At 43.6% G+C, this 15,627-nt stretch overlaps 1 protein-coding gene and 1 long non-coding RNA gene across 2 annotated transcripts; both read left to right on the top strand.

The window, feature by feature from the left end:
* Positions 1 to 9: 9 nt before the first annotated feature.
* LOC115549161 (uncharacterized) lies at positions 10 to 5,392 on the top strand. Its single transcript, XM_030364186.1, has one exon. It carries the CDS (start codon positions 89 to 91, stop codon positions 5,111 to 5,113), a length of 5,025 nt encoding a protein of 1,674 aa, XP_030220046.1. The 5' UTR covers positions 10 to 88; the 3' UTR covers positions 5,114 to 5,392.
* Positions 5,393 to 5,594: 202 nt separating this feature from the next.
* LOC115549651 (uncharacterized) lies at positions 5,595 to 7,250 on the top strand. The gene is made up of 4 exons (XR_003977801.1): positions 5,595 to 6,107; positions 6,304 to 6,411; positions 6,537 to 6,598; positions 6,707 to 7,250. It is a non-coding gene; the product is annotated as an uncharacterized LOC115549651 (long non-coding RNA).
* The last annotated feature ends 8,377 nt before the right edge of the window (positions 7,251 to 15,627 follow it).

The following is a 15,627-nucleotide window of genomic DNA, read 5'->3' on the forward strand; positions in this document are numbered from 1 at the left end:
TGAAAAGCCAGAGCAGTGCAATGTACCAAATGAGAGAAAGAGAGAGTGGATCTGTCACTGTTGTCACGAACATCTTAAAAATGGCCGCATGCCACAACTCGCCATCGCAAATAATTTACAGCTCGCAGATATTCCACCTGAACTGTGTGACTTAAACATATTGGAGAGACATCTCATTAGCAAATACATCACGTTTGCCAAAATAATCCCGCTTCCCAAAGGTCAACAACGAGCCATTCATGGCAATGTAATATGCGTCCCATCAGAAGTGCAGGAAACTGTCAATGCCTTGCCCAGACTTAGAAGTGAATCTCAAGTCTTGAGAGTGAAGCTAAAGAGACGTTTGTGTTATAAAGGTCATCAGCTATTCCAAACTGTAACCTGGACTAAACTAGTGAGGGCTTTGCTTAAGCTTAAAGAGGTCCATCCACAGTACAACGACATAACCATCAGAGATGACGCTGAATTATGCGATCCAACTCTAGATGAGGACGAAGAGACTGAAAGCATAGATGACACGGATTTTAATGCTGAAGATATGATGGAAATCGACAGCTTTGAGAACGGTGCACTTTGCGAGGCAGAACCTGAAAACAATGAACAGGCTATTGATTCAATTGAATTAAGTCAGCAGTCAAACAGCAATCAACAGGAGGGTGATGAACCTAATGGCGGCATTGCTCTCGAGTCATGTCTGCAGCCAACTGACATTTCAGAGGAAATTTTGAGCTTTAGCGAAGGAATATATTCGGTTGCGCCCGCTGAAGGAAACAAACCAGTAAGCTTTTTCAAAACTCCTAACCTTGAGGCGATGGCTTTCCCCGTTCAGTTTCCGACGAGCAAAAACACAATCGATGAAGAGCGTCCGAAGAAATTAACTCCCTGCAGTTATTTCAAAAGTAGACTGAGCTGCATCGACGACCGTTTTGCAAGAGATACAAACTATTTGTTCTTTGCACAGTTTGTACAAGAAATATATCAGGCCACCTCCAGCATGTCAATACAATTGCGCAAAGGAAAACCGTATACCCGCGACGGTCGCAAAATAAACAATGCAATGTTCCAAGACAAACACGAGGTTGAAAAACTGGTACGTAACAAAGACGCAATTCGATTCATGAAAGTTTTGCGAGGCAGCCCCGCCTACTGGCAACAAACTACCAAAGACTTGTTTGCGATGATAAGGCAATGTGGAACGCCGACTTTCTTTTGTACATTTTCTGCAGCCGAAATGCGCTGGAAAGAAATAATTACCGCTATTAAAACTCAACAAGGCGAACAAGTGAATTTCGATGAGCTCGACTGGTCGTCCAAATGCGATATTTTGCGAAGTAATCCTGTGACAACGATGCGCATGTTTGACAAACGCGTTGAAGCGCTGTTCAGAGATTTGATCATGTCACCTGCACAACCCATCGGCAAAGTCGTTGATTACTTTTACCGTTTAGAATTTCAGCACAGAGGTTCCCCTCACATACATTGTCTCATTTGGATAGAAGGAGCGCCAGTGTTTGAGGAGGACTCGGATAAGACGGTTTGCGATTTCATTTCCAAATACATCACCGCCGAGATGCCTGATCCAAACACGCAACCTGAACTTCACAAAAAAGTTAGCGGGGTTCAAATGCACAGCAAGACACACTCAAAGACGTGTATTAAATATCTCGGTGCCAACTGCCGTTTTGGATTTCCGAAATTACCTTCCCCCGAGACGATGATAGTAAGATCTGAAGAATGTGACGGTGAAGATGAAAGAACGTCGGTGGCGACAAGAAAGCTCACAGCACTAAACCGGTTGCTTAACAATCCCGAGAGCGAATCTCTGAGTTTAGAGCAGATATTGTCCTTGTGCGATCTTACAGTTGACCAATACCAGGATTGTCTCCGTGTTAAGGCAAAAAAAAGTGAGGTGGTACTAAAGCGTGATCCCAAAGAAGCTTACGTAAACGGCTATAATCCAACACTGCTCTTAGCGTGGGACGCAAACATGGATATACAGTATATTCTAAACCCGTACTCTTGCATTGCCTATATCTGCAGCTACATCAGCAAGGCCGAGCACGGTTTAAGCGAATACCTTAAGACAATGATTGAGAACTCAAATCATGAAAATCTCAATGAAAGTGACGAGATGAAACAAGTGATGCAGGCGTACTCCAAAAAAAGAGAGGTCAGTGCTCAAGAGTGCGTCGCTCGTGCATGTAGTCTGAACATGAAACGGTGTTCCCGCAGCGTGATATTTGTACAGACCGATGACAACCCGCTGAAAATGAGTTATCCCATGTCGCACCTAGAGAACAAAACACCAGACTCGGTTAATGTGTGGATGACAGGCTTACCCGACAAGTACAAATCGAGACCAGAATCGCCAGAGTTTGAGTCAATGTGTTTGGCTGATTTCGCTGCCACTTGTAGAATTGTCTATGGCAAACAGGCCCAAGGTGCAAAAGCTATTCCCCTGCTCAATGAAATGGGATTCGTTCAGAAGAGAACAAAGGATAAGCCCGCTGTCATCAAGTATTACCATGTCTCGCAGGAAAAGAAACCTGAGCAATTTCACGGCACATTGCTAAAGCTTTACCTGCCTTATCGCTCAGAGACACAGCTCAAGTCCATAAACTTCCCCACTTACAAGTCCTTCCATGACCATGCAGGCGTTCAGCTACCTGGTTCAGAGTACGCCGAGCTAGTGTCTGACATTGTGAAACGAAACCGAGAGAAATATGAGAAACACAGGGAAGACATCGATAGTGCCATCGCAGAGTACGAACAGAATGGTTGCATAAGAAACGAATGGTGTAATCTGGCTCCTGAATGTGAACTGCAAAGGTTAGAGTGCATTGAAGAACTTGACGCGAGACCAGCCGATGAGGATAACGTCCAAGAGAATGTGCCAGACTACAACCTTAGGTCAGAAAATAGACCAGAAGGTGCCATCATGAGTGAAGCCCCTGAGATGGATCCGACAGTGTTGAAAGAAATGTATCGAAGCTTAAACCAAAAGCAGGCGTCTGTTTTCTATGCCGTCAGAGACTGGTGCATAAAGCGTGTCTGTGGTTCAAATGAAGAACGGTTCTTCTATTATATCAATGGCGGTGCAGGAACAGGCAAGTCCCACCTCATCAAATGCATCCACGCAGAAGGATCCAAAATATTGTCTCGACTTCCCCGTAACGCAGAAGAAGCCGACATTTCCAAACCTTCCGTACTCCTCACGGCTTTCACTGGTACTGCGGCGTTCAACATATCCGGCGTGACATTGCATAGTCTCTTCAAGCTACCGAGAAATTTAAAGCCTCCTTTCCAAGGCCTTGGCAATAAACTAGACGAAGTCAGGGCAGATCTTTCAAATGCTGAGATACTAGTCATTGATGAAGTATCTATGGTCTCAAAGTATCTGTTTGCCTACGTAGACATGCGATTGAAACAAATTAAGGGAAATCAAAGACCTTTTGGTGGAATGTCGGTTCTCGCCGTCGGAGATTTTTATCAACTTCCCCCGGTCAGACAGTCGAAACCGCTGTGCGTGTACGATCCCACTCGAATCGACCTCTGGCGTGACCAATTTCAGATAATCACATTGACGGAGATCATGCGCCAGAAAGACGATGTCGCTTTTGCCGAGACGCTAAACCGCATCCGCGTCAAAGAGAAAGATGATGTATTGTCAGGACAGGACAAAGCTTTGCTCTCACAGGCTGTCACGATTCCAGCACTCTGTCCAAAAGACATACTGCATATTTTTGCCACAAACAAACAGGTTGATGCCCATAATTCAACAACGCTAGCGCTGTTTCACTCGGACATCATGAAGATAGATGCCCACGACTATAAGAAAGATCCCAAAACTGGAAGAATGGCAAAACAAGCTACACCTTTTCACGGGAACAACCGAGAGCTCGCTGACTCATTGAAACTTGCCATTGGTGCACGCGTCATGCTTACCAGAAACGTCAATGTTCAGTCTGGTCTGTGCAACGGAACTTTTGCGTGTATTGCGGAAATAGTGATCAGTGACGACGGTCCACATGTCAGTAAACTCGGTCTAGAACTGGATGTGTCGAGAAATCCCAACAATGTAAGTGCAGCTGACAATATTGTGTACATTGAGAGAGACGAAGAGAATCTGAAGCAAAGGGGAGTGGTTCGCAGACAGTTTCCTCTAAAACTTGCGTTTGCGTGTACAATACACAAGGTTCAAGGTATGACCAAATCCTCAGCAGCAGTATCGCTAAAACACATCTTTGAACCCGGCATGGCCTATGTGGCTCTCAGCAGAGTAACTTCCCTCAGTGGACTACATATTCTCGATTTGGATGAGAAAAAAATATATGCCAATCCAGAAGTTCACACAGGTCTTGCGAGCATGACAGAAGCTTCACTTCAGCACATTATGCCTCTATTTCATATCTCGGCGACATTAAACCGACAGGACGTTCTCACCGTCATCCATCATAACACCGAAGGACTACCGGCTCACGTCGCTGACATCAAAAGTCATCATGAACTTTGTCTCGCAGACGTCCTCTGTCTAACAGAAACACACCTGCAAGGATCTTTTGTTTCCGAAAGTATCCACTTGGAAGGTTACACGTTGTTTCACCGTAATAGGAATGTCTCTTACACAAACTGCCCTCACATTTCAAACAAAAATGGTGGCGGAGTTGCTATTTATGTGAGAAACCACATCCGAGTCAGTGAAAAACGCTACATACAGAACGCTACAGATATCGAGTTTACCGTCATTAAACTAGAAGCCCCGTTCATTGCGCTGATTGCTGCCGTCTACAGGCCTCCGAGCTACAGTGTGCACTTATTTCTAAAAAATTTGCAAAGCCTTTTAGATTCACTCGAAGTCATGGATCATCACCCAATCATAGTGTGCGGAGACTTCAATGAAAATCTGTTGTCCGGTGCAAACAAGCCGATTTATGAACTGTTTCGTGCTAAAGGTTACGCGCAACTTATCACCGCTGCTACCACGTATAAAAATACACTGTTGGACAGCATTTACATCTCCCGACCGCAGCGATGTCTCCATTCTGGTGTCCTACAATCGTATTACAGCTACCACAATCCTGTTTACTGTACACTAACATCAGAAAATGTATAAATATCAAGTAAGTGTCAAACAACAAAGCATTGTGAAATGCATTGATCGTTGCAAATTGAGTTCATGAGATAAAACAGATTAAAGTTAAAGTTAACAGTTATTCATTTTTTCTCAAAATATCACTCAAACAAAAATATCACTCAAACAAAAATATCACTCAAACCAAATATCACTTGAAAAATACTGAAATTAGTTAATGGGTGGGATTGTCCTGTCAGCCAAGCTGCAACATCTGCCTGGCTGAGGGAGGGAGGGATGGAGGGACAATCTCGTCTAAAAAAGCAAATTGATTTCATGCGATAAAACAGATTAAAGTTAGATTAAAGTCATTCATTTTTTCTCGAAATAAGCAAATTGATTTCATGCGATAAAACAGATTAAAGTTAGACTAAAGTCATTCATTTTTTCTCGTAATATTACTCAAACAAAAATGTCACTCAAACCAAACATACGAAAAATACTGAAATGAGTCATTGGGTGGGATTGTCCTGTCAGCCAAGCTGCAACATCTGCTTGGCTGAGGGAGGGAGGGATGGAGGGACAATCTCACCTAAAACAGTCCAAAAAAAATTCAAACAAATGTAAAAATGGTTTAAAATAAATATTATATTGTTCTGGGCGGCAAAGTTAAAATGATCCACACATAGCAAACTAAAGGAAGTTGAGCTTTTAATATGATCCCTTTTAATATCAGCCTTGATATCACATAAAATAGAATTTTACACGTCCCAGATTCTTACAGGGCTTCAGGAAACGCAGGTAAGTACCTTGTAACTCGTGGAATTGTAAGGATTTGTTATCGCTCCTGCAGCACTGCTACTTCACTGTACTTAAAACCTTATTTTGTCTTTGAGTTTGTCGTTATGAGTGGCTCCCAGCTGTCCGGAGGGAGGCCCTGGAGCTCAAAAATATCACCAGTGGACCAGGCACCCCCCCCCACAAACCGTGTGCTTCGCAAAAAGCCGGACAGACAACAAGCCTGACAGACAGAGAGGTCAGAGAGGGACCAATCAGTGGTCATCATTGTCCTTTACAGTTCTCTGCAATGGTGACATGTACGTCACTATGTATTTCTAATATAAATGTTGTATGACTCTTATAATGGTTCTGTAATGGTTTGATTGTTATCGGTTTTCCTCATCTATCCATTGTAAGATGAATAAAACATGCACATTTGGATGTGATTTCAGGCTATGGGAGGGGTTGAAGATGGACCTGGAATGGATGGGCCTAGTGACACTGGCGAGGCCGAGTGCAGAAGCGACATTCAATCATTTTGAGATGGACCCGAGCATTTTGTAAGTACAATTTATAAATTGAATTGCATGCACACCATAAACAGTTGATGGAACTTATAATGTGAAAACCATGTATGTGACTAATTGCTGCTGCTCTTTTCTCACTTGGCCTGTGTCGGGTTGAGGGTCTGCATGGAGAGTTCAACTGAAGTGAATCAGTAGCAGCTCTACTCTGCGACTCATATCTGTAAGTAGAGTTTATTCTTAACGTTTGGACTCGTGTCTTCTGTTGGTGATTAAATGCACAGTTGGTTCATGTTGTTTTATCGTAACATTTTCCTTTCTATCTTTACAGCAGTCTACTTTGAAAGAGTCTACTTCTTCTGCAAATGGAGAGTTCAACACAACAAAGACACGACTGTTGCTGTCAGTCATCCAGCTGGAGACAGGACTCACTTCCAAAGCAAAGAAAGGATTTTCTGCAGAACTCCCGATGCAAACCCCAAAGACAGCTAACCCCTTCTTCAGGACCAAGAACAGGTTAACTCCAGGCAGTCACTGCCCTTTGTCACCTGGCTACTCACTGGCGAGTCACTCATGAACCAGAGACTCCCAAAACCCTCCCACTAACCACATACACACACACACACGTGTCGCATGCTCAGCCGTCCTGGTAGGGGATCTCTCTTTGACTTGGCCTACCTAAAGGTTTCTCCTTTTTCCCCTAATAAGGGTTTTAAAGAGTTTTTCCTTTAATGCTTGGAGAGTCTAAGGCTGATGATGCAAGACACACAAATGTGTGATAGTCTGATGGGACCCAAAGTTGAGCTTTGTTTTCATGTTAGTTTTATGCTTTGATATTTTCATGTAATAAAATGTAAATGAAGTGACTAAAAAAATGTATCATGTCTGATTAACCAAGAGGTACGTGGGCATTACAAATGGTTTGACTCAAAGGTTTACATGGTGGAGCATGTCGTAGCAACTCAAGTAATCAACTGAGTGTGAGGGAGCTATTTCTGTAGGTACAAGCTTATTGCAACCTCACATCTTGTGCGCATTATTCAACATTTCCAAACTTTTCAAAGTCTTAATATTCATTTGTTAATTCAATTTAGCTTCAGTTCTTCTAAATTCAGAATCATTCAATTGTTCAGTCCCATTCAATCGTAATTATTATTATTCCTAGATTCAGTGTCTTCATTCTACAGACTTCATTCTACCTTCAAAATGTTCAACAGATTTCCTAGATTCAGGGTATTGATTCAACATTCAGCTTCAGCAGCAGAGTGGAGCATTTTAGCGTCAGCAGACTTTAGCAGTATTACTTCAGAACCCTTCAACTCATTCATAATTCATTCTACAGACTTCAATCTACATTCAAAAGGTTCAGCAGATTTCCTGGATTCAGTGTATTGATTCAACATTCAGCTTCAGATTTGTTAATTCAATTTAGCTTCAGTTCTTCTAAATTCAGAATCATTCAATTGTTCAGTCCCATTCATTCGTAATTATTATATTTCCTAGATTCAGTGTCTTCATTCTACAGACTCCATTCTACCTTCAAAATGTTCATCAGATTTCTTAGATTCAGTGTCTTCATTCTACAGACTTCATTCTACCTTCAAAATGTTCATCAGATTTCCTAGATTCAGCGTCTTCATTCTAATGGCTTCATTCTACCTTCAAAATGTTCAGCAGATTTCCTAGATTCAGGGTATTGATTCTACAGGCTTCATTCTACCTTCAAAATGTTCATCAGATTTCCTAGATTCAGCGTCTTCATTCTACAGGCTTCATTCTACCTTCAAAATGTTCAGCAGATTTCCTAGATTCGGGGTATTGATTCAACATTCAGCTTCAGCAGTAGAGCGGAGCATTTCAGAGTCAGCAGACTTTAGCAGTATGACTTCAAAAACATTCAACTCATTCATAGTTCATTCTACAGACTTCATTCTACATTCAAAATGTTCAGCAGATGTCCTAGATTCAGGGTATTGATTTTTCAACGTGCAGCTTCAGCAGTAGAGCGGAGCATTTCAGCGTTAGCATTCACACCGCAATACCTTCAGGGATTGCAATTCTAGTTCCTTTTAAAATTATGTTTGTTGAAAATTCTCTTGTAGGATTGCAGGACACGTTCATCAGTCGTGGACCCTGGGATCATCGAGCGTTTCGGCCATTATCACGAGACACTCTCACCCAAGGAAGGCCCCCCCGAGGTCGATCAACTCTCGGGTCATGTTCCATAACCCATCAAGAACCTTTTCTTTAATAAGATTTTACATGGTTAGTTTAAATATACAGCCGTTAGTAATTATTGGGTTAGGGGTTAAGGTTAGGGAATAAGGCTAAAGGTTAAGGTTAGGATTAAGATTTAGGTCAGTGGTCGGGATAAAGACTCGGGTTAAGGTTAGGGAATAAGGCTAAAGGTTAAGGTTAGGATTAAGATTTAGATAAGGATAAGTGGTCGGGATAAAGACTGGGGTTAAGGTTAGGGAATAAGGCTAAAGGTTAAGGTTAGGATTAAGATTTAGATAAGTGGTCGGGATATAGACTGGGGTTAAGGTTAGGGAATAAAGTTAAAGGTTAAGGTTAGGATTAAGATTTAGATAAGTGGTTGGGATAAATTCTAAAGGTAAATTGTTGTGAAATCCCGGGTAAGTGGCAAAGGATTCTAGGTCGGTAAGTAGTGGAGGAAATACTAGGTCCCGGAACACCCTCGGCCTAGCCACTAATGTGGGCGAAAAATATGAATTTGGCAAATTCCTGTGTTCCATACACCGCACAAACCCAGGAAATGCTAAAACAATTCAAAACAGCCTGCATCTCATACACAGCATAGTACCAAGTATTTTAACATTGTTTAGTTTTGAATAAAGTAAAAGACTTACCGTAGAGTAGTCCTCTGCCTTCGTTGGTTCATTTTGGTAGATTAACTATGAAGCAGAAGGGAGGGAATAGTATCTAACGCGTGTGAGAGACATATAGTAGAGCTACTTCGAGCCCCAGGCTCTCTTCGGGTCTGGCTATGAGTTCTGCACTCCAATCTCTCTGTCAAACTTTATAGCATGGTTTCTCAACAGGGGCGTTGGTATAACCTAGGGGGGCGCTGGGAACGTGATTCCATTTTTGGGGGGGGATTTTAAACATTGATTTTTATTAATTTCTCTTTTTATAAAAAAAATTGGGGTGAACGAATAGGCTACCTGAAATAAATAGCCTGATAATTCAGCGCGGTTCGGTCCTGCACACGCCCGGACTCCCGTTACATCAGCTATCGTCATGATCTCTACAGTAACGCTGATAAACAGGGGCCTGCCCGTAATTCCGACGCCTCATTGTTCCGACGTCTCAATGTTCCGAAATATTTCCCATTAGATCGACATGCCACTATTCCGACGATTCAATGTTCCGAAAACGAAACCCATTGGTCCGAAGGTCCGTTAGTCCGACTTTTCAAAAAGGAGGCGCATTAGGCCGACGGTTCGCTCCTTCTCTCACTGTGTGTGTGTGTGTGCCCGTGTTGAGAATTATTAGACCTCCGCTCTCTGTCCATGGTGCTGCAACACCGTGTCGAAATTAAGTGAAGCATTGTCTTTTTGCCCTCCAAAATTCATCGTGAACGTGATATGTAGGCCTAGGTTGTATTTTGGAGACAGAGACAGAGAGAGAGAGTGAGAGAGAGGGGGAGCGAGGGAGGTATAAAACTATTTTTCCTATTTGGCATATTGAACCGTCGGCCTAATGCGCCTCCTTTTCGAAAAGTCGTCGGACCAATGGGTTTCGTTTTCGGAACATTGAACCGTCGGAATAGTGGCATGTCGATCTAATGGGAAATATTTCGGAACATTGAGACGTCGGAACAATGAGGCGTCGGAATTACGGCATGGCACCGATAAACATAACCCAAGTTCGCGGGTTAACAGTTCAATAACCAACACAACACAATCAAACATGGCCGTGAGCAAAAAAATAAATCTAATTTAGTTTTATAGCCCGTTTTCCTCCTTCCTCTTGTTCAGTTCCAGCTGCTCTGAGCGTAGTCTCCACGAAAAGGCTGTTGCATTTCAAATACAAAATATATAGGCCTTATTAGGCCTCTGCGTGTGATCTGTCTTCGAGTCCGCGTTGCCCGGGCCGCGGTGCCCGTGGTTCCCGGGCCATTCATTCATTCGTTCACGGGGCATGGCAGGAGTCGCGGGAGATGCAGGAGTGGTCGCGGTGCCCAAAGTCACAGTGGCCGGGCCGCAGGGTGCCGCGGCACGAAGGGAGACGTGGCGGCCGGGAGTCGCGGGAGTGCCGCACCGCGGTCACGGTGAATGAATGTTCAATCCAACCATTTCTTCCTCAACCAACTCATCTCTGGAAGTTTAATTGCATGTCATGAATATTCACTAATATTGTTATATTTTTTGCACTAAAACCGACTCAGAGGGCATTCATTGCCATTAGTGATCAACGCAAAATCAATGAAAAACGATGCACTGACAACTTTAAAAAATATAACACGAGTGTGAGTGGGGTTAGTTTATTTTTATTTTTTCATTGGGGGCGGGGGGGGGTTGGGCAGAGGATCAGGGTAAGGTCAGGGGGGCGTTTGCCCAAAAAAGGTTGAGAACCACTGCTTTATAGGGTCAAGTGGGCGTGGCCGGTGTGACGTAATTGTTCCTCCCTCCTCGCCTGTTTAATGGTGCTGCCATCTGTGGTTGGAGTAGTAATTGCAGCTTATGTGGTCGATCCAGTTTCCTAGTGGCTATGTGAGGGTTATGCAGCTTGTGTGTTCGATCCTGCTTCCTAGTGGCTATGTGGGGGCAGTTTATGTGCTTAAAATACGTGACTATATCATTCTAAATAAATACAAAATGGTCACCAAAATGGCCCCCCTCCCCACACCACACTCTACAAACATTATTCGAGAGCGCTCCCTATTGGAAATAAAGTATAACTTATCGAGAGAGAGAGAGAGAGAGAGAGAGAGAGAGAGAGAGAGAGAGAGAGAGAGATGTCAGAAGTAAGTAGGTGTGCAGTGGCTACCATGACATCCTACCCCACCGATCTAGGCGTTTTCTGACTCCTATTCACCTTCTCAAACCCGGCAAAGGGCAGAGTGGTGGTATGATGGTGAGGGACGAGAGAGATAGAGAGATATTGATGTTTCATTTAATGTTTTTTCATTCGTAGAATTGGACGATTCAAAAAGATGAAATTGTAAAAATTGATAGGGTCAAAATTAGGGGTGTAACGATTCATGTGATGCATCGATGAATCGATTGTCAGTCCTACCGATTCAACTAAATCGATCTGCTAAAATAAATAATAGAATGAATCGCTTTGGCTTCACCAATAATCGATATAAATGCTTTAAATCGTATGAATCGATTATGATTAATGTTTTAAGACTTAGTTTACACGTTTATTTTGTGAAGCGCAGCTCGGTAATCCGTAACTCTGTCATCAGCTAGTCAGCTTGCAAGGAAGTCCCACGAGAGTTTTTTTTCTCCCTCACCCTCTACTGGTGCATTTCAAACATGGCAGAGAGCGGCAGCGAGATTGTTAAAGTTTGCACCAGCAAACTTGAAATCCAAAGTGTGGAAGCATTTTGGCTTCGCAAAGAATAATGGTAAAATTGACAAGGGGTGTGTGACGGGGCGCATAGCTTCCGTCAATGTTGCCTGCGTGTGTTTGTCTCGTTTGACTATGTATTCCGTTACCTTCCTACTGTTTTAAAATCATTTATCAACCATGTAATTTATCATGCGCGCTACGGCAGTTTAATACAATCTTGCAAGTACCATCATTACAACTTTCTGTTTAATACCATTTACGATTAACGTCACCTGTTCTGTTGCAATAACCATTCAAACAAGTACAGTGGGGCAAAAAAGTATTTAGTCAGCCACCAATTGTGCAAGTTCTCCCACTTAAAAAGATGAGAGAGGCCTGTAATTTTATTTTATTTTTTTCATAGGTATACCTCAGCTATGAGAGACAAAATGAAAAAAAAAATCCAGAAAATCACATTTTCTGATTTTTTTAAGAATTTATTTGCAAATTATGGTGGAAAATAAGTATTTGGTCACCTACAAACCAGCAAGATTTCTGGCTGTCACAGACCTGTAACTTCTTCTTTAAGAGGCTCCTCTGTCCTCCACTCGTTACCTGTATTAATGGCAGCTGTTTGAACACCTTATCAGTATAAAAGACACCTGTCCACAACCTCAAACAGTCACACTCCAAACTCCACTATGGTCAAGACCAAAGAGCTGTCAAAGGACACCAGAAACACAATTGTAGACCTGCACCAGGCTGGGAAGTCTGAATCTGCAATAGGTAAGCAGCTTGGTGTGAAGAAATCAACTGTGGGAGCAATTATTAGGAAATGGAAGACATACAAGACCACTGATAATCTCCCTCGATCTGGGGCTCCACGCAAGATCTCACCCCGTGGGGTCAAAATGATCACAAGAACGGTGAACAAAAATCCCAGAACCACACGGGGGGGACCTAGTGAATGACCTCCAGAGAGCTGGGACCAAAGTAACAAAGGCTACCATCACTAACGCACTACGCCGCCAGGGACTCAAATCCTGCAGTGCCAGACGTGTCCCCCTGCTAAAGCCAGTGCATGTCCGGGCCCGTTTGAAGTTTGCTAGAGAGCATTTGGATGATCCAGAACATGATTGGGAGAATGTCATATGGTCAGATGAAACCAAAATATAACTTTTTGGTAAAAACTCAACTCGTCGTGTTTGGAGGAGAAAGAATGCTGAGTTGCATCCAAAGAACACCATACCTACAGTGAAGCATGGGGGTGGAAACTTCATGCTTTGGGGCTGTTTTTCTGCCAAGGGACCAGGACGTCTGATCCGTGTGACGGAAAGAATGAATGGGGCCATGTATCGTGAGATTTTGAGTGAAAACCTCCTTCCATCAGCAAGGGCACTGAAGATGAAACGTGGCTGGGTCTTTCAGCATGTCAATGACCCCAAACACACCGCCCGGGCAACGAAGGAGTGGCTTCGTAAGAAGCATTTCAAGGTCCTGGAGTGGCCTAGCCAGTCTCCAGATCTCAACCCCATAGAAAATCTTTGGAGGGAGTTGAAAGTCTGTGTTGCCCAGCGAAGGTCCAAAAACATCACTGCTTTAGAGGAGATCTGCATGGAGGAATGGGCCAAAATACCAGCAGCAGTGTGTGAAAACCTTGTAAAGACTTACAGAAAACGTTTGACCTCTGTCATTGCCAACAAAGGGCACGTAACAAAGTATTGAGATGACCTTTTGTTATTGACCAAATACTTATTTCCCCCCATAATTTGCAAATAAATGCTTAAAAAAATCGGACAATGTGATTTTCTGGATTTTTTTTTTTTTTCATTTTGTCTCTCATAGCTGAGGTATACCTATGGGGGGGAAAAAAAAAATTACAGGCCTCTCTCATCTTTTGAAGTGGGAGAACTTGCACAATTGGTGGCTGACTAAATACTTTTTTGCCCCACTGTATGTCGTTGTCAAATTCCAGGTTTGTTTATTTAGTTTAAAAGAGAGCGGAGAGAGAGGTCATGTTTCCCGAAGCTCCGCTAGGCATTGGAAAAAACTACTTAATTCATCGTCCAGATCTACTTTATCTTATTTTATTTTCCTAACAGTATATAGTTTGTTTCCGTCGTCCTCAATCGCTCGATTCAACAATACATTTTGGCACTTTTTACTCCCGGATCAGAGCGCAGAAAAAACCTTGGACTTTCCTATCGCCAACATGCCTCTGTATTCGGATATCTCAGGCACGGAGACTGGGAAATGCACAGACTGCGCCAAACTGAAACAGACATTGGCTTTAATTGAAACGAGACTAGCAGCAGTAGAAAAATGCAAAGGACTATCACAGGATACAGTGCCGATGGGTGAGTTTGCTGAGCTCACTCAGATACAGCAAGATGATCAAAGCTACACTGTATCCTTCCCGAAGCTGGACAAGAGAGACAGTTCCAGCTGCGTCTCACTGGCTCAGAGTCGGCGCTAAGCCAAAGCAACATACCAAAGTGAATCAACAAGTTCACTCAACACCAAATGCTAAGCTACCCAAAGCTAAAGTTACATGTATCAGCCGGATTAGCCCGTCACTCAAATCAACCCTGCCACTGAAGAACCGGTTCCTGCCACTTCAAGAGTCCACGAATGCGCCTGCCACCGATGCACCCCGAGATGCGTCCGGACAAAGACGGAACAACCAGTCGCCACGGAGGCGAGCTGCGCGTGCCGCGGCCACCTGTGCACCCCTGACCCCTGAAATGTGTCCGGACAGACGGTACGGACAGGGATGGAACAACCAGTCGCCACGGAGGTGGGCTGCGCATGTGTCTGCCACCGTCCAACAAGGGCCCATCTCAGAGAAAGCAGATGAACCAGACACTCTGATTATAGGAGACTCAACTATCAAGGATATAACCGGTAAGAAGATCAAAACATGCATCTTCCTATATGGAATGGTTAGTGATATCAACCATCAACTAGCCAAAATCATATTGGAAAACCCCAAAATCTCACAGATTATTGTGCATGCAGGATTTAATGATATTCAAAGAACAGTCAGAACTTCTGAAGAGGGATTACACTGATCTATTGGATACACTGGACAAAATACACATCAAGTCTTCCATCAGTGGACCCATACCAACAGTTGACAGGGGAATAAACAGATTCAGTCGTCTACTTGCTGAATACATGGCTTTCCAGAGTCTGCAATGAAAGAGGAAGGGACTTTATTGACAATTTCAACTTATTCTGGGGGCGCAAATATCTTTTCAGAGCAGATGGCCTACACCCAAACAGGTTAGGCTCAAAACTGTTGAGGGACAATCTTCTCTTCTCGCTTTACGCACAGGCCACAATCTTGCCATGGTCTGACGCACAGGCCACAATCAGAGCACAGGTTGGGAAGAAGCGAGACTACAGCCTCCCCCACACAACTACTCTGCCACTATCTGACACACAGATAGCAGACAGCCCACAGACCTTGAAGAGAGACAACAGCCTGCCCGACGCCATCAACACTGTGCCCTCCCCCATCGCTGATGCTGGCTTGGCGAGGAACGGCCACCCCCCTCCTCTGCATTCCCCCATCGACGATGACCTCCAGCCTCATCTCTCCCATAGCCACAACAACAACTCCAGCTCCAATGACTCCCTTTGCGATTTTCCAGTGGAATTTAAGAAACTGGAATATGCTGGCATCAAACTTGCATCTGTGTCAATGATGGCATCGCCACGTCATGG

Source organism: Gadus morhua, chromosome 8 (assembly GCF_902167405.1).
Source record: "Gadus morhua chromosome 8, gadMor3.0, whole genome shotgun sequence".
NCBI lineage: Eukaryota > Metazoa > Chordata > Actinopteri > Gadiformes > Gadidae > Gadus > Gadus morhua.